The sequence below is a fragment of the Entelurus aequoreus genome, linkage group LG10 (assembly GCF_033978785.1).
Source record: "Entelurus aequoreus isolate RoL-2023_Sb linkage group LG10, RoL_Eaeq_v1.1, whole genome shotgun sequence".
Lineage (NCBI taxonomy): Eukaryota > Metazoa > Chordata > Actinopteri > Syngnathiformes > Syngnathidae > Entelurus > Entelurus aequoreus.
The window spans coordinates 20,709,701-20,732,326 of NC_084740.1; the positions used below are offsets into that span (position 1 = coordinate 20,709,701).

General features: G+C 39.6%; 1 protein-coding gene across 1 annotated transcript in view; it reads right to left on the reverse strand.

Annotated features, from left to right (window-relative positions):
* The window catches only part of LOC133658355 (elongation factor G, mitochondrial-like), a 36,680-nt gene extending 15,224 nt beyond the window's left edge, over positions 1–21,456 (reverse strand). Inside the window, exons 1-13 of the mRNA XM_062060277.1 lie at positions 21,270–21,456; positions 21,058–21,210; positions 20,835–20,967; positions 15,164–15,368; positions 13,334–13,450; positions 12,419–12,569; positions 12,201–12,355; positions 12,034–12,118; positions 11,803–11,940; positions 8,021–8,122; positions 7,887–7,943; positions 7,682–7,819; positions 7,517–7,599 (exon numbers count right to left, since the gene is read on the reverse strand). Of these exons, the coding sequence (XP_061916261.1) occupies positions 7,517–7,599; positions 7,682–7,819; positions 7,887–7,943; positions 8,021–8,122; positions 11,803–11,940; positions 12,034–12,118; positions 12,201–12,355; positions 12,419–12,569; positions 13,334–13,450; positions 15,164–15,368; positions 20,835–20,967; positions 21,058–21,210; positions 21,270–21,344 (1,592 nt within the window). The 5' untranslated portion in view covers positions 21,345–21,456. The remainder of the gene's footprint in view (positions 1–7,516; positions 7,600–7,681; positions 7,820–7,886; positions 7,944–8,020; positions 8,123–11,802; positions 11,941–12,033; positions 12,119–12,200; positions 12,356–12,418; positions 12,570–13,333; positions 13,451–15,163; positions 15,369–20,834; positions 20,968–21,057; positions 21,211–21,269) is intronic.
* Positions 21,457–22,626: the final 1,170 nt, after the last annotated feature.

Genomic DNA, 22,626 nt, shown 5'->3' on the forward strand with positions numbered 1-22,626 from the left:
AATAGAGACGACCATTTATTTTCATATAATGGCTTCTACTCTTCCGCAAGGAATGGGCACATTTTTAAGATCAAATTTGAATGCCTTTAAAAGGGGAACTGCACTTTTGTGGAATTTTGCCTATTGTTTACAATCATTATGAGACATTAACACATACAGTACAGGCCAAAAGTTTGGACACATCTCATTCAATGTGTTTTCTTTATATTCATGACTATTTACATTGTAGATTGTCACATCAAAACTATGAATGAACACATGTGGAGTTATGTACATAACAAAAAAAGGTGAAATAACGGAAAACATGTTTTATATTCTAGTCTCTTCAAAATAGCCACCCTTTGCTCTGATTACTGCTTTGCACACTCTTGGCATTCTCTCCATGAGCTTCAAGCACACCTGTGAAGTGAAAACCATTTCAGGTGACTACCCCTTGAAGCTCATGGAGAGAATGCCAAGAGTATGCAAAACAGTAATCAGAGCAAAGGGTGGCTATTTTGAAGAAACTAGAATATAAAACACATTTTCAGTTATTTCACCTTTTTTTGTTAAGTAAATAACTCCACATGTGTTCATTCATAGTTTTGATGTGACAATCTACAATGTAAATACCATCCTAGTCACGTCCGTTGTGTCCTTGGGCAAGACACTTCACCCTTGCTTCTGATGGCTGCTGGTTAGCTAGCGCCTTGCATGGCAGCTCCCGCCATCAGTGTGTGAATGGGTGAATGTGGAAATACTGTCAAAGCGCTTTGAGTACCTTGAAGGTAGAAAAGCGCTATTACAAGTATAACCCATTTATCATTTATCATTTATGAAAATAAAGAAAACTCATTGAATGAGGAGAAGGTGTGTCCAAATGTTTGGCCTGTACTGTATGTCATGTTTTTTTTTTTAAGGATTTTATAGATAAAAAACACTTGGAAGATGTGGCTAATGGGAGTCACCAGCCCTCTAAAACAACTTAAAAACCCTTCAATGTTTTGTGTACACACTGTAAGTATATACAGTATATATATAATATAGTAACACCGCAGGAACTTTCCCATTTACCCGGATAAATAAAGTTCCCCCTGTGTTTCCACCAAAAACTACCTGGGTAGTTGTAGTTCTTCAGGAATCTTTCGGGCTGTCGAACGCTGATTGGTTGAACACAGTTGGGGGTGTTCCTAAAACTTGTTTTTCAAACACGTGACGTCTGGGTGCGGAAGAATCCTAATCAGTGGAACTACTATGGAGTGTTTTTACTCAGCCATATTCTTTCAACTCTATGCAGTTTATTATTTTTTACAAACTTATTTTTGTTACGAGAAGTTAGGTTAAAGTACCAATGATTGTCTCACACACTAGGTGTGGTGAAATTAACCTCTACATTTGACCCATCCCCTTGATCACCCCCTGGGAGGTGAGGGGAGAAGTGAGCAGCAGCGGTGGCCACGCCCGGGAATCATTTTAGTGATTTAACCCCCAATTCCAGCCCTTGATGCTGAGAAGTGGATGGACTCTTTTAAACGTATTTACAGAGGAGTATGAAGCCAGACTCGAAGCGGCGACCTGAGGTGCTTACCACTCTGACTTCATTAGATAAATGTGAAAAAGAAGGCAGCACATGAGTGGAACAAAGACAAATAACATAAAATATTAACTATTTACTTTATTACATGTTATAAAAGTAGTCAGTGACATTCCATTAGTGTAGTTATTAGCCTCAACCCGAGTGAACAGAATGCTAAGGCTAACAAGCTAACGCTAAAGCCAATGTGTTTGTGTTGTCGGCGTCAGATAAACACTGACATTTATTATTTATATATTGTTATTTACAGTTGAAATGGACCAAAAGGAATCACCTGACCCTTATGAATTCATTATTTACCGAGATAAGGACTTTTTGAGTGTTGGACATTGACTTTTTATGAACAATTCAGTACACTTTATTTTCTTAATCGTATCGTTTTGTTTTTGATTGATTGGAACTTTTATTAGTAGATTGCACAGTACAGTGCATATTCCGTACAATTGACCACTAAATGGTAACACCCGAGTAGGTTTTTCAACTTGTTTAAGTCGGGGTCCACGTTAATCAATTCATGTATAGGATTGCTTTGTGTTTCAATTACCTATTTTTTAGTAAAATAACTGTGACCTCATAGTTTGTTTATTTACATGATATCAGTATAGAAATATATTAAACCACTCCTTCATACGTCATCAGCCTGATTTGCATAAATTACCCTGAACTGTGCAATGCGGTGAAAACACAAACCCCACACTTCTTCAGGAACCTATAGTTCCAGGAACCAAAAGTGGTGGGAAAGGGCCTAATATGTAATATGTACAATATTTAGCTTATTTTGGTAATCTTAAGCTTTGCTGGAACTGATTTCCTCAGCACATTTACTGTATTTCCGTTTCCATAGCAGCGCACTTCTGTAACAAATGTGTGTTCCTACTTCCGCAAAAAAAACGCAAGTGTTTTCTAATCATGGCAGACTTGGTAACAGACGACAAAGACGACTATTTTTGGACAAATGAGGATTCAAAACCTTATGTTTTTGAAGCTGAACATGCAGAGGATGAACTACTGCTTCTAGAAGTGAGCACAAAGGAAGGGTGACACATTGGAGCAGGCGGAAGCCGAGAGAGTGAGGTCAGGGTGACTTTGACGCTATAAATGTGGAACTTGGGGCCAAGCTTCTCCGACATAAATGGAGTGCTTACCTAAAATAAACCAGAAAACAAGTCCTTTGCCAGCTGGACTAAACGCACAACTGTCCATCACGTGAGTCACTTTAATATTAATCATGATACACGCAGCACGTCATGCGTATTATTACAACTACATACGCTGTCGAGCTGGCTGTCTACAAACCAAACATGAAATGTGGGCTAATACTTCACAGATACTGTAATATGATTGTGTGTGTTTTTCATTCAGTACAGATTGGAGTCCTATCGCATAGTTGTGCATTATAAACTCAAACACAATTCGGGTGCTGACGTAGAAGCCAGCTTATCTCTTGCCGTAGCTAGCTTTTAAGGCTGATACCGAAGCATGCCGATGTGTCACTCCGCCAGAAAAAGAGTTCCTCTGTGTTCTCTCTTACAATAACAATGTCGCTACAGCTTGGTTATTATACAGGTTACATAACGTAAATGAAGTATTGTTGGCGGTTATTGAATGCATTTTTTAAGTGATTTAGAGGTAGAATCGATTTCTCCCGTTAGATGCATTAATAGCCACTTAGAAAAAGTAGATTTGTACATGTTAGAATGCAAAAAAAACCACGTTTGTCTTCTTGTCTCTCATAAGGAGTGTGAACTACAAAAATGTACAGTTCCCCTTTCAGACCTAAAATGGAAACATTAAACTTATATCTTGGCAAAAAAAAAGGTTTTACGTAATAGGTTTAACTGACTATGAATGTACACATTCAAGGAACAACAGGGTGCATTACTCAATGCAAACTTCATCGATAAACAAAGCCTTGTGGTTGGGGCCTGTAGTTTTTTGTGGCTGTAAATCATCACAACCTCATAGTAAAGAAAGATGCACATGTCCTATTTTTATTCTAGTTGTATTTACTTATTCACATACATTTTATTCTTATTTGTAATGTTTCTGTATTGTTGTATGTTGTTTAATCTGAAAGTTATCCAGAGCCTGAACTGCAAAAAAGTCAGTGTTCAAAAACAAGAATAAAAAATACAAAAAATGAGGGGTATTTTATTTGAACTAAGCAAAATTATCTGCCAATAGAATTAGAAAATTTGGCTGGTCAAGACTTTCCAAAACAAGTAAAATTAACTAACCTCAATGAACCCAACAATACCTTAAAATTGTATATTGTATATATATGATGTAATTGGGGCGGTATAGCTCGGTTGGTAGAGCGGCCGTGCCAGCAACTTGAGGGTTGCAGGTTCGATCCCCGCCTCCGCCATCCTAGTCACTGCCGTTGTGTCCTTGGGCAAGACACTTTACCCACCTGCTCCCAGTGCCACCCACACTGGTTTGAATGTAACTTAGATATTGGGTTTCACTATGTAAAGCGCTTTGAGTCACTTGAGAAAAAGCGCTATATAAATGTAATTCACTTCACTTCACTTCACTTCACTTAAAATAAGTATATTCTCACTAATAACAACTGTACTTCTATATGAGTACCTATTTTCTATTGTTTCATTGAAAATAAAACAGCAAAGTTCATTTGGCTGTCATCTGTTTTAATATGAGACACAATTGTGTCAAAGTCATGATTTTTGTTTTCATGCTTGAAATAAGAAATTATTACTTTAAAAAAGCAGTTTTATACTTGTGAGTGTTGATGACACAGCTTTGCAACACTTGATATTCTAGTTTCAAGCATGTTTTACTCAATATCCATCCCTTCCATCCATTTTTACCGCTTGTCCCTTTTGGGGTAAGTCATAAAACTCAGCAACAAGCTATAATATCTTACTGAGATAATTTAGGACCAAAACCCTTAAAACCAGTAAAACACTCTAACATAAAATCTGCTCAGTGAGAAGAATTATCTTATCAGACAAAAAATAAGCAAATATCACCATTATTTGAGATATTTAATCTTACTCAGATTTCAGTTTTTGCAGTGTGTGTAGTATTATATTGTGCCACAAACTAAGATGAGGAAAATTCAAAACAGTGATCTCACTTTTAAAGCATGAAGACATGACATCACCTCATGGAATGTTAACAGAAAAACACAAGCCAAATGAAATGTTTACAGGAACTACTTCAGAATAATGTGTCAATTTGAAATATACTGATCCAATCTAACTGCTGCCAGTGTTGTCTCCATGATAGAAACAAGTTACCACAGATTGAAAAAAAAAAGTACATATTGAGTCTGTTTGACCAGCTCTTAGGAAGGAACAGTGTGTTGTTCTGACGAGATGTGCATCACACAGTGTGTGTAGGGATGTACCGAGTCATCTGTTCTTGGCAAAAAAAAAACTAACACAGACAGAAAAGCAATTCCAAACAAACAACTACAGGTTCAAAAACAAGCCCCGGACTCACAAGATTTGCATACGACTTCGGAAAAACAAAGTCGCTAATAATAAGCAGACTTGGCAACACTGGATGCATCTCTTTCTCCCTCTAAAACAGTCACACCTCTGCCAGTAGCCCCCAAATAGTCCTGTTGTAAATCCCATAGTAAAACTGTTTTAGTGCAGAAATTGTTCTATTTGATGTTTTTGCATGAGGCACCTGACTGGGCAGCTAAGGGGTCTTTTGGAAGCCACATTGGGCTGTTCCCAGCCAGCAGTTACTTGGATTTTGCTTCGTTATGCTACAACTAATAACATTGTGGTTGAAAAAAATACACAAATTCAGATCTGTGGATCGGTCCATATCTATGCAATACCTCGCTTTCAAAATTGCAGACCATACAAAGTACTTAGACAGGTGGAAAAAGGGGTTGATTAGTTGACTAAGAAGTGTGTCTGGATACTTTAGACCAGGGGTGGGCAATTAATTTTTACCGGGGGCCGCATGAGCTACCCGAGCACTGCTGGAGGGCCACATCGACAATATTTCAATTAAATTTTGCTCAACATTATTTTTGATATACACCGTAAGATAAATAATAATAATAATAATAATAATAATTAATAATAATAGTAATACTTCAACATAGTGTGTGTAACAGCATTCCATGACTAATATAAATAAATTAACATTAATAATAAATGACAGTAAAATAAGCACACGTATGACTGAGGAGTCATAGTGTAACTTTGTGTGGTGTTTGAGTTGTCCGACTTTTTGTGTGGCCATAAACGCACCAGTGGTTTAGTGCTATGCGTGTTGGTGACAAATGACAAGTTGGTTTTGGCCTGGTTTGTACGGCAGAAAATGACTAGTTTTTCGAGATAGAAGTGTTTTACTCATGTTTTTGGTGTGGTTATGGCCGAATATAAACAGTTTTGCTCAATAAAGTGATCAATATAATTCCTGTCCTCGAAGCATCTCGATAGACGTTACAATAATTGAACGGTGTTCAATTGAACGGTGTTGACGAACACCGTTAGGGCCGCTTGTTGTCACTGTCACTCAAAGTTGCATTGCAAAATTACACACAATAAATGTGTTTATTTTGTTTAGAATTCAGTTGAGATTTGATTTGGTGCGCGGCATATATTTGCTGCGCGCAGCGGACGCTTGAGCAGTGCGCAATTGCGCAGGCACGCACCTTAGAGGGAACTTTTCTCTTTTTAGCGTCTCGGGTGTAAACCGTGCATCACTTGTCGCTGCATGTGCACCTTCACTCGCAGGTTACACACGCCCATAAATAATACTTTTCAAAATAAAAGCAGCACAGTTGTATTGCGCGCACGACATAGATGTTTTTTCAACTTTATTTTGTAATTTGTGATTGCAGCTGTTCACATTCACTCACAATCACGCACACGCATACGTCCACATGGAAGTAATACAAATAACGATTTTCAAAACAAAAGCAGCACCGTTGTATTGCACACTCGACATAGATACTTTTTAAAATTTATTTTGTAATTTATAATTGGCCTCACGCGGGCCGGACAGGGACGCACAAAGGGCCGGATGCGGCCCGCGGGCCGCAGAATGCCCAGGTCTGCTCTAGACCAATGTTTTTCAAACCTTTTTGTGGCAAGGCACATTTTTTTCATTAAAAAATACGGAGGCACACCACCAGCAGAAAATGTTAAAAAATTAAACTCCACCAGATCGTCGTGCCTTATTTTGAGTTTGTTGTTTTCCTGTGTGTAGTGCTTTAGATCTTGACTTGCGCTGTTATTTTGGTGGCCCTTCCTGTTTTGTTGTTTGTTTTCCTGTCGCAGCTTCACGCCTTCCTTTGAGTGCTATTGCCTGACCTGCTTTAAGTTAGCAATCAAGAATATTTAAGTTGTGCATACGCTATCCTTCTTTGTGGGGACATTGTTGATTGTCATGTCATGTACGGATGTACTTTGTGGACGCCATCTCCGCTCCACACGCTGTAAGTCTTTGCTGTCGTCCAGCATTCTGTTTTTGTTTACCTCGTCACAAGTTCAGTTTTGCTTTCGTTTTGCATAGCCCGTCCCTAAACTTCAGTGCCTTTTCCTTTCCCCTTTGTTCATTTTTGGTTTAATCGTTGCATACCATTTTACCTGCACGCCGTCTCCCGCTGTGCTCTACATATTGGGATCACGACAAACCATCCTCGACGCGTTCCGACTTCTACAAAGCAATGAATTACTTGCTGCCACCTACTGACGTGGAGTATTACATGGTTAACCTGCCGAGCTCTATACAGCACAGACACTCGTTAACGGAACATTATTTGCACATTATAATTATTGATTTGCAAACAAATATTTTTGGGGACCAATTAGGTGAAGTTGCAAAATTTCCCACGGCACACCAGACAATATCTCACGGCACACTAGTGTGCTGCGGCACAGTGGTTGAAAAACACTGCTTTAGACTACACAGTTTATTTCAGTGTGTGTGTTGGGCATCTGTACTTACGGTACAGGTGCAGTGATCGTCTCCCTGAAAGACACTTTAGGTTTTCCCATCACACAGGGACAGTTGTATTCTCTCTCCATCCTCTAAAACACCAAACAGAACACAAGACAGACTTCAGAGACATTCTACCTTTTAAAAACAAAACAAAAGTGAAAATGTATTTACCTGGGAGTAGATCTCCAAATGCAGCTCTCCCATGCCCGAGATGATGGTCTCTTTACTCTCCGAGTCAAAAAGAACACGGAACGTAGGATCTTCCCGGGTAAAACGATTGATGCCTTTAGCGAATTTATCAGAGTCGTTCTGGTTCGAAAGAAATTAAATTAAGAAATCCTTCTTGACCAAATAAGAGAAGTACCTCTTTTTTCACCTTGTTGGCTGGCTTCATGGACATAGAAATGACCGGATCTGGGACGTGGATTGATTCCTGTGAAGGAGACAAGAACAGGAAATGAGAAAAGAAACTTAATTTGTACTACAAATCTCAGATTTAAAAGGAGTTACCATAGAGAGGCTATGGCTGGTCTTGGCAGTGAAAGTGTCTCCGCTGGCACAGTCAATACCAAACAGAGCACAGATATCACCTGCATACACCTCTTCCACATCCTGTAAGACATTCATACAACATCTTACACTTTATAGGTGTAATGTTATGTATCATTTATATTTATCATCTATATTATTTATAGTTGATATTTATCATCTATTTATAATTTATATTTATATTGCCGTTTTTGTTGACATGTTAAAGGTGTTTTATTAAAAATACAAGCATGTTTAACATATAGATTCCTTTCTTTCATGATGACAAAAATATAAGTTGGTTGGAAATAAGCGGTAGAAAATGGATGGATGGGATGGAATCAGACAGGATTCACAGTCATGCTGATAACTTCCACATTTTCAAATTTACATTGTGGAGGAGAAAAAGTCTTCCTTTCTGTACAATACCACATAAAAGTGGTGGGTCTTATTTGTCCAGCTTCCATACTCCTTTTTATACACTTTACAAGAAATACATTGACGGCAAACCGTTCGACTGACACACCCTCCACCAACGACCGGTAGCTTGCGATCGACGTAATGGGCATATCTTTTGTAACGTATTATTTTTTGGGCCTCCCTATGTCTAGCATTCAAAGATTACAGCTGGTACAAAATGCGGCTGTGAGACTTTTGACAAGAACAAGAAAGTTTGATCATATTACGTCTATATTGTATACATCTATATACACCTATATATATATATATATATATATACCTATACTGGCTCACCTGCACGGGCTTCCTGTGCACTTCAATCAATCAATCAATGTTTAATTATATAGCCCTAAATCACGAGTGTCTCAAAGGGCTGCACAAGCCACAACGACATCCTGGGCTCAGATCCCACATCAGGGCAAGGAAAAACTCAACCCAATGGGATGACAATGAGAAACCTTGGAGGGGACCGCAGATGTGGGGACCGCAGATGTGGGGACCTCCCCCCCTGGGCGACCGGTGCAATGGACGTCGAGGGATCTAGCATAATATTGTGAGAGTCCAGTCCATAGTGGATCTAACATAATATTGTGAGAGTCCAGTCCATAGTGGTTCGAGCATAATATTGTGAGAGTCCAGTCCATAGTGGATCTAACATAATAGTGAGAGTCCAGTCCATAGTGGATCTAACATAATAGTGTGAGAGTCCAGTCCATAGTGGATCTAACATAATATCGTGAGAGTCCAGTCCATAGTGGATCTAACATAATAGTGTGAGAGTCCAGTTCACAGTGGATCTAACATAATACTGTGAGAGTCCAGTCCATAGTGGATCTAACATAATAGTGTGAGAGTCCAGGCCATAGTGGATCTAACATAATAGTGAGAGTCCAGTCCATAGTGGATCTAACATAATAGTGAGAGTCCAGTCCATAGTGGATCTAGCATAATAGTATGAGAGTCCAGTCCATAGTGGATCTAGCATAATAGTGAGAGTCCAGTCCATAGTGGATCTAACATAATAGTGAGTGTCCAGTCCATAGTGGATCTAACATAATAGTGAGAGAGTTCAGTCCATAGTGGATCTAACATAATAGTGAGAGTCCAGTCCATAGTGGATCTAACATAATAGTGAGAGTCCAGTCCATAGTGGATCTAACATAATAGTGAGAGTCCAGTCCATAGTGGGGCCAGCAGGAAATGACACACTTAAGATGCGACTTTAAGATTTAATTACTTAGGTATAAAATTCTAAACGGTCTAGCTCCATCTTGTCTTGCTGATTGTATTGTACCATGTTTCCCAGTCAGAAATCTGCTTTCCAAGAACTCTGGCTTTTTAGTGATTCCCAGAGCCCCCCAAAAATATATTGCTTTCTATTGGGCCTCCAGTACTCTGGAATCCCCTACCAGTAACAGTTAGAGATGCTACCTCAGTAGAAGCATTTAAGTCCCATCTTAATTCAATCCACTTTATTTGTATAGCACATTTAAACAACAGAAATGTTTCCAAAGTACTGCACAACAATATTAAAAACAATATTCAAATATTATCCTTAGCTCCACTAATGACTGAGTAAAAACTAAAAAATTAATAAATATAAAACCAATATAAAAATAAATATGATTAAAAACGATTTTAAAGGGTAAAACCTTAAAACCTTAATCTTACAACTCATTTATACACCCTAGCCTTCAAATAGACCCATTTTTAGACCAGTTGATCTGCTGTCTGTCTTTTCTGCTCTGCCCCCCCTTCTGCGTGGAGAGGTTATCAGGTGGCCACAGATCAGCTTTCACGGAGGAGTTGGGACCTGGGAGGGACCACTGCTCTATGCATCAGTTGGTGACGTCTCTGCGCTGCTGACTTGTCTTCATACAAGAGGATCCACTGTTGCCCTCACTATGAACTGGACTCTCACGTTATTAACTTTATCCACTCGGCATCCATTGCACCGGTCACCCAAGTGGGGTCCCCACATCTGCTGTCCCTCCCAAGGTTTCTCATTGTTCCCAGAGGGTTGAGTTTTTTCTTGCCCTGATGTAGGATCTGAGCCGAGGATGTCGTTGTGGCTTGTGCAGCCCTTTGAGACATTTGTGATTAAGGACTATAGAAGTAAACTTTGATTGATTGATTGATTGATGATAAATTCAACTTAACAGACAGCATTTTGGCGTTAAATATTTTAGTTACATACTGTATGCTATTATATATCATACAAAGTTAGTTACACATACAAGTCAAAGTACTGTATGTCAATTGTATACTTTTGAAAGTATTTTAATAAGTACTCGATAAAGAGTTAAACCCCATTTTCACTAAACAAAGACCACTTACTGAAAAATCAAATGATGTGTGGGGCCATGTTGACACTTTCACTTTGTAAAAAAAAAAAAGCTAATATGCTCCACAATCAACTTTTTCCCCTTAATAGTACATTTGTTATACTTTTTTGCCAATTGTTTTAAAATGATCTACAATACAAGTGTCTAACTCAAGGCCTGATCATTTAATAAGGCACGCGGCCAGATCATTTAATAAGGCACGCAGCCACATTATTTAATGTGGCCAACAAAAGGATGGAAAAAATGTTTGTCAATAAGGAACTTCATCTTCCTTGTTCAAACATTTTTCGATTATTATTATTATAAACTATTATTATTATAATATTGCCCCGCATGTAGCTGCTGAGTTCTTAGCTATTTCAAGCTGAACTTTAGATCTGCTTGTCATCTTGACTTATAATTCCAAACTGGTTTGTTGGTAAATAATAATAATCGAACGAAGGGCCAATTAGGTGGTAATACCATGAGGCCATTATATATTCATATGGTTTTGCAGTTGCAAGTGGCCCTGTGAGGGCAGCCTCAACTGTGATGTGGCCCACAGTGAAAATGAGTTTGACACCTTTGTTGTACGAGACGTATATAGACAACCCTGCACTATGCAGTATATTTGTTATTTTCATTGTTGTGCAGCTACCAAAATAACCTGTAGGTACTAACTTAAATGTTGTTATCCCACCACAGTGGCACGGTGCCTAAAAGGGTGACGCGAGACACACCGATCTGCTGATTGTTTGAGAGAAAGAAGAGCACTGTGGATGCATTCAATTGTTGTCCTGCAGTGCATTATTGTCATTTGCTTTATGGAATTCATAAGTGGTGTATGTTACCATAATGTTGCTGTACTGTAAAGTAACTGATGCAAATGTCGCCATTGTGCAGAACACACAAACTTAATTCCAAAGCATACCAAGATGAGCTCCAACTAAATGGGTCCATACATACTCCAGCCTTTCTTACCTCCAACTGATCGGCATGTAGGCGCACCAGCCTCTGCACACGCACTTTCTTGTTTGTGCGTGTGTTGTAGATGTACTCTGACTTCTTTAAGCATCCCTGGTACACCCTCATGTACGTCAGCTGACCGAATCGACCCGCCTGTTGTGAGAAGAACAAACCACAGACGACAGCGTGAGAAGAACAATATAAAGAAGGCGAGTGTGTAAAGCTGAACACATTTTAAGTACACACCTCCAGTTTGAAGGCTAGACTGACAAAGAGGTTTGTGGAGTCTCTTGTCGGGGCCAACTGGATTTTTGATGTCTCACTGGAATCTCTTAGTTACCGTAAATAAAAAGAGTGTATAGTCAGAATAAGCATATACCTGCCTGCCATAAAAGACATAAATCCACACTTACTCATTATTGAGGGTAGCGTAGTTTTTGACCTCGGTGGGGTTGGGCAGGAAATCGAGAACAGCGTCCAACAGAGGCTGAACACCTTTGTTCTTCAGCGCCGTGCCCACCAGCACTGGCGAGAAGAGACGCTGCACTGTGGCCCGGCGGATTGCAGCCTAAGGTGCCAGTAAAGCGATGATTAAATCAAATGTGACATCTGGCTGTTTTTTTTCTTTTACCTTCAAGTCATCAGTGGTTGGAATTATTTCCTCCAAGAACATCTCTCCTAAGGCTTCATCTGCGTTGGCGACACATTCAAACAGTTCCTGCCTCCGGTCTGCTGCCTCCGCACGAAAGTCTGCTGGGATCTCGTCATAGCGGATGACTCGACTGCAAAACAAGGATAGTCAGAATATTTGCAGTTAGACAAATCCAGTTAGTTGAGATTAGAATACCAGAGAAGCTCCTCATACTTTTGATATCATTGTGATTTTTGTCTACAAAAGGATAGCATGGTGAGACAGCAATTGTGTGTCTCACCAATCCATCCATTTTCTACCGCTTGTCCCGTTCAGGGTCGCGGGGGATGCTGGAGCCTATCTCAGCTGCATTCGGGCGGAAGGCGGGGTACACCCTGGACAAGTCGCCACCTCATCACAGGGCCAACACAGATAGACAGACAACATTCACACTCACATTCACACACTAGGGCCAATTTAGTGTTGCCAATCAACCTATCCCCATGTCTTTGGAGGTGGGAGGAAGCCGGAGTACCCAGAGGGAACCCACGCAGTCACGGGGAGAACATGCACACTCCACACAGAAAGACCCCGAGCGCAGGATCGACATTACAAGAAAATGTACAACAATGCATTATTATGTAACAAAACCTCCATGATGTATTGACCCATAAAAAAGGTGGCAGAATGCCCTTTAAATGTGCCTTTGTAACAAACATACCTCTATTTAGTGTACGTATGGCCAATTTATTACAAAAATCAACAATATCATAAATTTCGCTGTAAGCATTTTCATTCACCCTTCAGACATGCTACAAAAAGTAGAATGAAGCTGTCTTTTAAAAATAAATCGTAAAAAATAAATAAATGAATAAAAATTCTGATATAAAAAAAAAGAAAAAAAGAATACGTTACCCAAAAGGTCCTTCGAAATACAAGCTTCTCTCCTCTACAAGGTCGATGATGCCACTCATGTTCCCCTCCAGGCCGATGGGGATGTTCACAAAGGCTGCATTCTGGTTCAGTTTGGTTCTAAAGACAGACACAAAGTGTAAAAAAACATGAGGCCTTTCTCCACCAAAAGTTCAGCAACTTTAAGTTCCTTCATTTCCAGGAACTATAAGGTTCTGTAGACATGTGTAGTTTGTGTTTCCACCGCATTTGTCACTTCAGAATAGTTTATACATAACAGGCAGATAACGTACGGAGGAGTGGTCAGGTATATTTCCACCATCCTTCCATCTATCCATTTTCTACCGCTTGTCCCTCTCGGGGTCGCGGGGGTGCTGGAGCCTATCCCAGCTCGGGCGGTAGGCGGGGTACACCCTGGACAAGTCACCACCTCATCACAGGGCCAACATAGATAGACAACATTCACACTCACATTCACACACTAGGACCAATGTGATCCCATGTACATAAACAGACAATAAAAGGTCATATTTGTTTTTCTAAAGCTTAAATAAATGAAATACAAAGCAATAATATACAAAATGATATGATTTAAAAACAAAGTGTAAGAATTGTACATAAAAAGTCAGGCTTTTGCCCAACAGTCAGAAAAGCGTCCCTTCAGTAAATGATGAATTTATGACGGTCAGGCGAGTCCTTATGATCCATTTGAACTGTAAATAACAATATATAAAAAATAAATGTCATTGTTAATCTCACGGCGACGACTACTTTGACAGCATGAAACAAAGTAAGTTGTGAATATTTGTCGTTATTTACTTTCGTTCCACTCCTTTACCGCCTCCTCTATTTCAAGTCCCGGGGTCCCGGTGAGCACCTGGAGTAGCCACTTAAAGGTCTGGCTGATTATTTTATATTACCAGTGTTTCCCACACATTCATTTATTTGTGGCGGCCCGCCACGAAATAATTACGTCCGCCACAAATAGATTTTTTTTTTTTTTCTCCTGTCCAGCTTCTCAGGCAAATCATATAGTTGATGTAGATGCCCATATAGGCTGTTCAGATTTACTTTACAAAAGAGAAGTGTAGGATACTTCTCTTGTTGCCTTATTTGTATTTGACCACTACTGTTTTCTGTTTATTTGTTACTGACTGTGGCAGGACACCTCTGCCTCTGTTTCACTTTATGTTGCTGGTAAATAATATGGTTGTAGTAGTAGGCTAAAGTTAAATTATTTAGTATGCACTAATTAAAGGGGCAGAGCTTTAAGAGACATTTTAGCTTTTATATTTTATAAGATATATTTTTTGTAAGAACCACAATTAATAAATATATTTCAGTGAATAACTTATTGTTCAAATCTGTATATAAATATGCACATAAAGTGTTGTAATTATATTGTAAAATGGACGGATGGATGGATGGATGGACGTTTAAAACAAAACTGTTATTATTAATTAGTAAGTATACATTTTTTGAGCCTTTTTAGAGAATATCATATCATTGTAGTAAATTATGCAAATTACTCGATGATGTCATGGTGACTACGCCCATAGCCATGCCCCCACCGCCACAGGTATCTTGGCAGTTTATGGGAAACACTGATTACTCTGTAAATATGTTTAAAAGAGTTTGGCCACTTCTCGTACCAAAAGGAGGTTTTCCTAAACAACATTAAACTGAATAGGCTACTCCTTTGAGGGATTTAGTGTGGTATCTTCAGCACAGATGCCACACTAAAGTTCCTGCAAGTCAAAAGTTCCTTTTTAAAACGCACATGTGATGTAACATGACAGAGATGAAGACGTTTTAATAAAACATAAAAGTCACCTCAGCTGCTGCAGAGATCGTCCAGGGTTGGCGCCCATGCGGTCCAATTTGTTGATAAAGGTGAGGAAGGGCACGTTGTAGCGTTTCATCTGCCGGTTCACCGTCAACGTCTGACACTGGACCCCACCCACGGCGCAGAGAACCAACACGGCGCCGTCGAGCACTCGCAACGCTCGCTCTACTTCGATGGTGAAGTCCACGTGACCTGGACATACAAACTGCATTATACTGTTGCCACGCATTGACTATAGTGTGTTATTACAGATGGCTGAATGATACATCTGGTGCAACCATTCATTTTGTTATAAAGACTGTTTAGTGCACACTTGCCATAAAATAATTTTAATAATTATTTAAAAAATTCACCATTTGTTTACATTTTCTATCAAAAGTGGAGCAAACAAGTGAATACAGTACAGCCCTTGAAAATGATGCAATCACCGGTTATGGAGGATGTTCATTCGGTTATTTAATTTTGTAGAAAAAAAACAACCTAACAGACATAACACAAAACTATAGTCATTTCAAATGGCAACTTTCTCACTTTAAGAAACTCAAGATATAAATCAAGAATATAAATTGCGGTTAGGGCTGGGCAATATGGCCTTTTATTAATATCTGGATATTTTTAGGCCATGTCACGATAGACGATATATATCTGGATATTTTGCCTTAGCCTTGAATGAACACTTGATGCATATAATCACAGCAGTATGATGATTCTATGTGTCTACATTAAAACATTCTTCTTCACACTGCATTAATATATGCTCATTTTAAACTTTCATACAGAGAGGGAAATCACAACTAAGTCAATTTAGCAAAAGTGTATTTATTAAACGGTTATTAAGCAGTGGCACAAACGTTCATGTCATTTCCAAAACAGAAAGTGCAAGATTGTCAGATACATTTTAAAACAAGCTATTAGTGCACTTTTGTGCATGATGTCACTAAGATGACTTATCAAAACTACACTAAATTAAAGTGCAGTTTTTGTACAGAACGCCACTACAATAGTTTAAAACAAATAAAGTGCACTTTTGTGCATGATGTCACACAAGATATTTCAATAAGTGTCAAATAAAAATGAGCTGCATAATAGGAAATCAAATAGTGTATGTCCTTCGCTATGTGGTAGGTTCCTGCGGATGTTATCTCCTTCTGTTCTTGACTATTTGTTTCATACGCTGTTGATCTCGAAATGGTTGCTTGGGCATTTTGTGGGTGTGGCACCGAACGGAGATGTTGACATGCAGAGTTTCAAGCACTCTTCATTCTCTAGCGGGTGACTTTTCAAGTGATGCTACAAATTAGCAGTAATGCTACTTTTTGTAGCAACGCTTTTGCCGCATACTTGACATATTACGGTTGTCTGTTCAACATCTTTATGCCTGAAGCCAAACCAACACCAGACGAAGGACCCCGTGCTGTTTTTCTTGGAATTAATACTTCATTTATTACCAGATTCGCACCTTCTCTCTCTCGTATTACTACTCACACCGCACCGCTAGCACCACATTACCCATGCTGCTACCTCTCTGCTCCACGAAAGCATATGAGGTTGCACACGCGACAGTATGTGACGTATGTAAGAAGGTGCGCTTGTTTTATGTCTCTGTGAGAAGGAGAGACAAGAAAGAGTGAGAAAAGCCTGTAGTGTGATGCCCGCAGCTAAAAGCAACTGTGTGAGAACGTATACTCCAATATCACGATATAGTCATTTTCTATATCGCACAGAGACAAACCCGCGATATATCGAGTATATTCCATATATCGCCCAGCCCTAATTGTGGTTGTCCGTAACAGTTCCATTTTAAGATAAAGCAGAGTGAAAACAATATGGAATCCGTCAATTCTAGAGATAACTTTATGGAACCATAAAAAACAAAGAAAAAACACTACAACACATCACTAGTACTTTGTTGCACCACCTATTGTAGTCATGGCATGGCATGGTTTTAACCCGTGAAATCTATCAATCTTGCTACAACTTTCTCTGATTGCTGTTCACAGATCAGCTTTGCATGTTGGAGTCTTGTCACAGACCATTTTCCTTCATTTCCATCACTGAATTTTAATTGGATTGAGCCCCGGACTATTTGTAGGCCATGACATTGACCGTTAGTATCGTTTTTCAGGGGAACGTTTATACTCCATAGGAAATACATCATTATGTTGAAAAATTATGTCATCATCCCCAAACATTCTTTGCAATGACGGGATAAAAAAAGTGCCCAAAATGTCAACGTAAACTTATGCATTTATTGAAGACGTAAACACAGCTATCTCCCCAGTACCATTACCTGACACGCAGGCCTGTTTTCTTCAGGCGGTCATCTTCATAAATCTCGTTGGATCAGCATCAAACAAAAGTTTTACTATCATTACCTTGCCAAATGCAGATTTGCGATTCATCAATGAAAATGACAGTCATCCAAAGTCCAAGATTGCCTTTTCTTAGCCCAGTCTTGATTTAAAGAGGGATATTGAGTCTATATTACGATGGTCTGGTGGTAATGAGTTCCAAAGATGAGGGGCTTAGCAGCTGAAAGCTGGTGCACCCATGGTGGACAGTTTGTGTAAGGGGACCGTGAGATGGATGGATGAAGAGGATCTTAGGGAACGTGAGGGCGTGGCAACATGGAGAAGGTCAGAGATATATGACTGAGAAAGGGTATGGATAGCTTTGAAAGTGAGGAGAATTATTTTAAATTGGATACGGTGTTTGATTGTGTGAACACTCCTTTTTAACTGCAGACTAGTGAACATATTTCATCTAAGAGAGGTGTTAGCTTTGGAAATGAAAATTTACAGGGTGATTGCATACTTTGTTTCTTTAGAATTAATTCCAAAAATGTTTTCACTCTGCTTGATCTAAAAATTGAACTGTTACTACCACAATTTATATTCTTAATTTATTTTAGGGTTTCTCAAAGCCAGAAGGTTGCCATTTGAAATAGGTTTTGTGTAATGTATTTATATTTCTACAAAATCAAACAACTGAATGAACATCCTCCAAGTCTGGGCATTCCATATTTTTTGCAAAGGGTTGTACTCAGTTTATGAGTTTACCGGTAATTGCTTCTGTGATAGAGCGCTTAACTCAAAACATTTAATTTAATTTTCCTGAGGGAACTCTCCTGAAGGAATCAATAAAGTACTATCTATCTATCTATTTATATGTGAAATCAACGTTGAAGTGACAGAATTTACCTTGGAGAGTGGACTTCTACAGTATCTCCATATTTTCTTGGATTAATGTCTGCTGTTGATAATTTATTCTAACATCCTTGGCTGGCATTATCGACTCATTCTGCTTCAGTATAGCGCATATTTGCAGTGCTACTCCCAAACCGGTTTCTATACCACTTATCCTCATTAAGGTCATCATTGGGGTTATCCCAGCTGACACGAGGCGAGAAGCAGGGTACACCCCAGACTGGTGGCCAGCCAATCGCAGGACACATATCCAACCATTTTGTTTGTTTGGGATGATTTTGATCTTTAATTCAATGAATATCATCCACTTCTTCTTCCGAGCACTGTCCTTCACATCTACTTCCTTCCTTTCCATGGTTGGAAAACAAATGTATGTTCGTCTCTGGCTATAAGCAAATAATAGCGAGTATAATCAGATGTTTGGGTGGATCTTACGGCTATGACAACTCATGAACAGCTTCGGAAGTCAAATTTTTGCTTGTAACTTAAAAGCATAACAATTAGCCTAGAGACAGCTCTTATCTCAAAACACTAGGGGTGTAACGGTACACAAACATTTCGGTTCTGTATGTACCTCGGTTTAGAGGTCACGGTTCGGTTAATTTTCGGTACAGTAAGAAATCAACAAAATATACATTTTTGGGTTATTTATTTACCAAATTTGTAAACAATGGCTTCATCCTTTTAACATTGGGAACACTATTATAATTCTGCCCACGTTAATCAACATTAAACTGCCTCAAGTTGTTGCTCAGATTAAATACAATGACAAAACTTTTCTTCTACATATAAAAAGTGCAACATTAAACAGTTTCAAGTCAACTCATCATGCTTAATTTATTACAGCATTTGGAAAGCCTGTAGTTGATTTTTATTATGTAAATGTTATATTTTTATCAACATGTGATAGCAGGTACCCTGCGATTCAAAACTAGGCTGCTGCATTACTAATGATTAACGTAACTATAGCTGAAAAAATGGTACAATAGCAATAGGAGAGACTATTCATCCCTGAACACCATGGAGTTCATGTAGGCTTAATGATGCAGTTACATTATTATATTAACTATCAGAGACAGAAACTCTTCCTTTAACATAATGTCCTTTTTTGCTGCTTCAACACAGCTCAATCAACACAGAAAAAGGTAAAGTGAAATAATAGACAGACAGGGCTTTGCTGTCCGTAACACACACAGCTAACGTTACGCTAAAAGCGAATTAGCCTTCACCTCAAGCCAGGACTGCGAGCGAGCTGAGCTGCCTTTTATATTTCTAGAAGGTCAACGGGCTCATAGTGATGTTACTAGTAGTTGACTGGGAAGTGTTTATTATAATTTGGGGAGAGTCCGCTGCCTGATGCCTACCTGCTAAACCAGACCTGGGCATTGTACGGCCCGCAGGCCGCATCCGGCCCTTTGCGCATCCCTGTCCGGCCCGCGTGAGGCCAATCATAAATTACAAAATACATTTCAAAAAGTATCTATGTCGAGTGTGCAATACAACGGTGCTGCTTTTGTTTTGAAAAGCGTTATTTGTAGTACTTCCGTGTGGACGTATGCGCGTGTGTGATTGTGAGTGAATTGAACGGCGCAATCACAAATTACAAAATAAAGTTTAAAAAACATCTATGTCGTGCGCGCAATACAACTGTGCTGCTTTTATTTTGAAATGTGTTATTTATGTGCGTATGTCCGGGGGGAACCTGTGAGTGAAGGTGCATAAAGACAAGTGATGAGACGCTAAAAAAAGAAAAGTTGATGACGAATGGCGTGTTTTCAACAAGACATGGACTGGCAAGTATTTCTTTACATAAATTAATGGTAAAGCCGTGTGCTTAATTTGTGGTACACAGCTTGCTGTGTTTAAAGAATATCATTTTAATCGCCACTACACGAAGAAACACGAGGGAAAATACCGGAATGTGTCTGATGAAGCGCGTGCAAGGGAGGCCGATGCGTTGATGGTAAAACTGCAAACCCAACAAGGACTTTTTGCCATATTTCACATCCCCAGAGATGCAGCCGTCAGGACAAGTTTCGTCATTTCTCACAAAAGCGCCAGAAAAAGTAAGGCGTTTTCTGACGGAGAGTTTATTAAGGAGTGCTTATTGGACTCTGTTGCGCTGATATGCCCGGAGACATGGACTGTTTTTCGCTAACTTTGGATGAGAGCTGTGATGTACGTGACACCGCCCAGCTGCTCTTCTTCTTACCTGATGTCGTTGTGGCTTGTGCAGCCCTTTGAGACACTCGTGATTTAGGGCTATACAAGTAAACTTTGATTGATTGATTGATATATATATATATATATATATATATATATATATATATGTCGTCATGTTTGTGAACGATCATCAAAATTCCAAAATAAAAAGTGTAGTTCCTCTTTAAGTTGAGGTTTGCATAATACGGGACCTTTAGTTGAGTTTGATTAGAAAACATTGTTTTATTACCTGGTGTGTCAATGATGTTGATGTTGTGGTTCTTCCACATTGTGTAGGTAGCAGCTGACTGGATGGTGATGCCTCTTTGCCTTTCCAGCTCCATGGAGTCCATTGTGGCTCCAACGCCATCCTTCCCCTTTACCTATATACGTATATATAACACAGCCATTACAAAATCTATCCATCTACAAATGCCATTTCAGAGCCAACGTTGACCGGAAGTGACGTCAACCTCGTGTATTTCCGCTATTCTCCCCGTGTAATACAGCACACGCTCGGTCAAGGTGGTCTTCCCCGAGTCGATGTGCGCGGAGATGCCGATGTTGCGAATCATGTGATTGGGGAGCACAGCTGAGCAGCATGGTCGGCAGCTGTTGATGAGCACCTGGAGGAATGACACATAAACTTCCATCTTCACCTCTTCTAAACCGACGCATGGCTTACCTTCTTAATAGTGACACCTCCTGAAGCGAGATGTCGCCTTTTTGTCAAAGAAAGTGCCTTTTGAAGAAGTGTCATGTTGGCAGGCACACACAGACAGGTCAGGCCCCAACAGCGGCTGAATGTCACGCCGGACTCCGGCGCTCAGCTTGCTGCCGGTTGTGAAACTGGACTTCCGGTTGTACGGAAACAGAGAGGTGCCAAGACTCATGCCAGCAACAGTTCTTCTTCTTCTTCATATTATGGCGGGTCGCAACCAACGTTATAGATGCATACCGCCACCTACTGTACTGAAGTTCAACTACGGCACACTAGGGCAGTGTTTTTCAACCTTTTTCGAGCCAAGGCACATTTTTTTCTTTGGAAAAATCCCGAGGCACACCACCAGCGGAAAACATAAAAAAAATTAAACTCAGCAGCCGATATTGACAATAAAAAGTCGTCGTTGCAATTGTTGGATATTACAAACCCTGTTTCCATATGAGTTGGGAAATTGTGTTAGATGTAAATATAAACGGAATACAATTTGCAAATCATTTTCAACCCATACTCAGTTGAATATGCTACAAAGACAACATATTTGATGGTCAAACTGATAAACCTTTTTTTTTGTTGCAAATAATCATTAACTTTAGAATTTGATGCCAGCAACACGTTACAAAGAAGTTGGGAAAGGTGGCAATAAATACTGATAAAGTTGAGGAATGCTCATCAAACACTTATTTGGAACATCCCACAGGTGAACAGGCAAATTGGGAACAGGTGGGTGCCATGATTGGGTATAAAAGTAGATTCCATGAAATGCTCAGTCATTCACAAACAAGGATGGGGCGAGGGTCACCACTTTGTCAACAAATGCGTGAGCAAATTGTTCAACAGTTTAAGAAAAACCTTTCTCAACCAGCTATTGCAAGGAATTTAGGGATTTCACCATCTACGGTCCGTAATATCATCAAAGGGTTCAGAGAATCTGGAGAAATCACTGCACGTAAGCAGCTAAGCCCGTGACCTTTGATCCCTTTAGGCTGTACTGCATCAATAAGCGACATCAGTGTGTAAAGGATATCACCACATGGGCTCAGGAACACTTCAGAAACCCACTGTCAGTAACTACAGTTGGTCGCTACATCTGTAAGTGCAAGTTAAAACTCTCCTATGCAAGGCGAAAACCGTTGATCAACAACACCCAGAAACGCCGTCGGCTTCGCTGGGCCTGAGCTCATCTAAGATGGACTGATACAAAGTGGAAAAGTGTTCTGTGATCTGACGAGTCCACATTTCAAATTGTTTTTGGAAACTGTGGACGTCGTGTCCTCCGGACCAAAGAGGAAAAGAACCATCCGGATTGTTATAGGCGCAG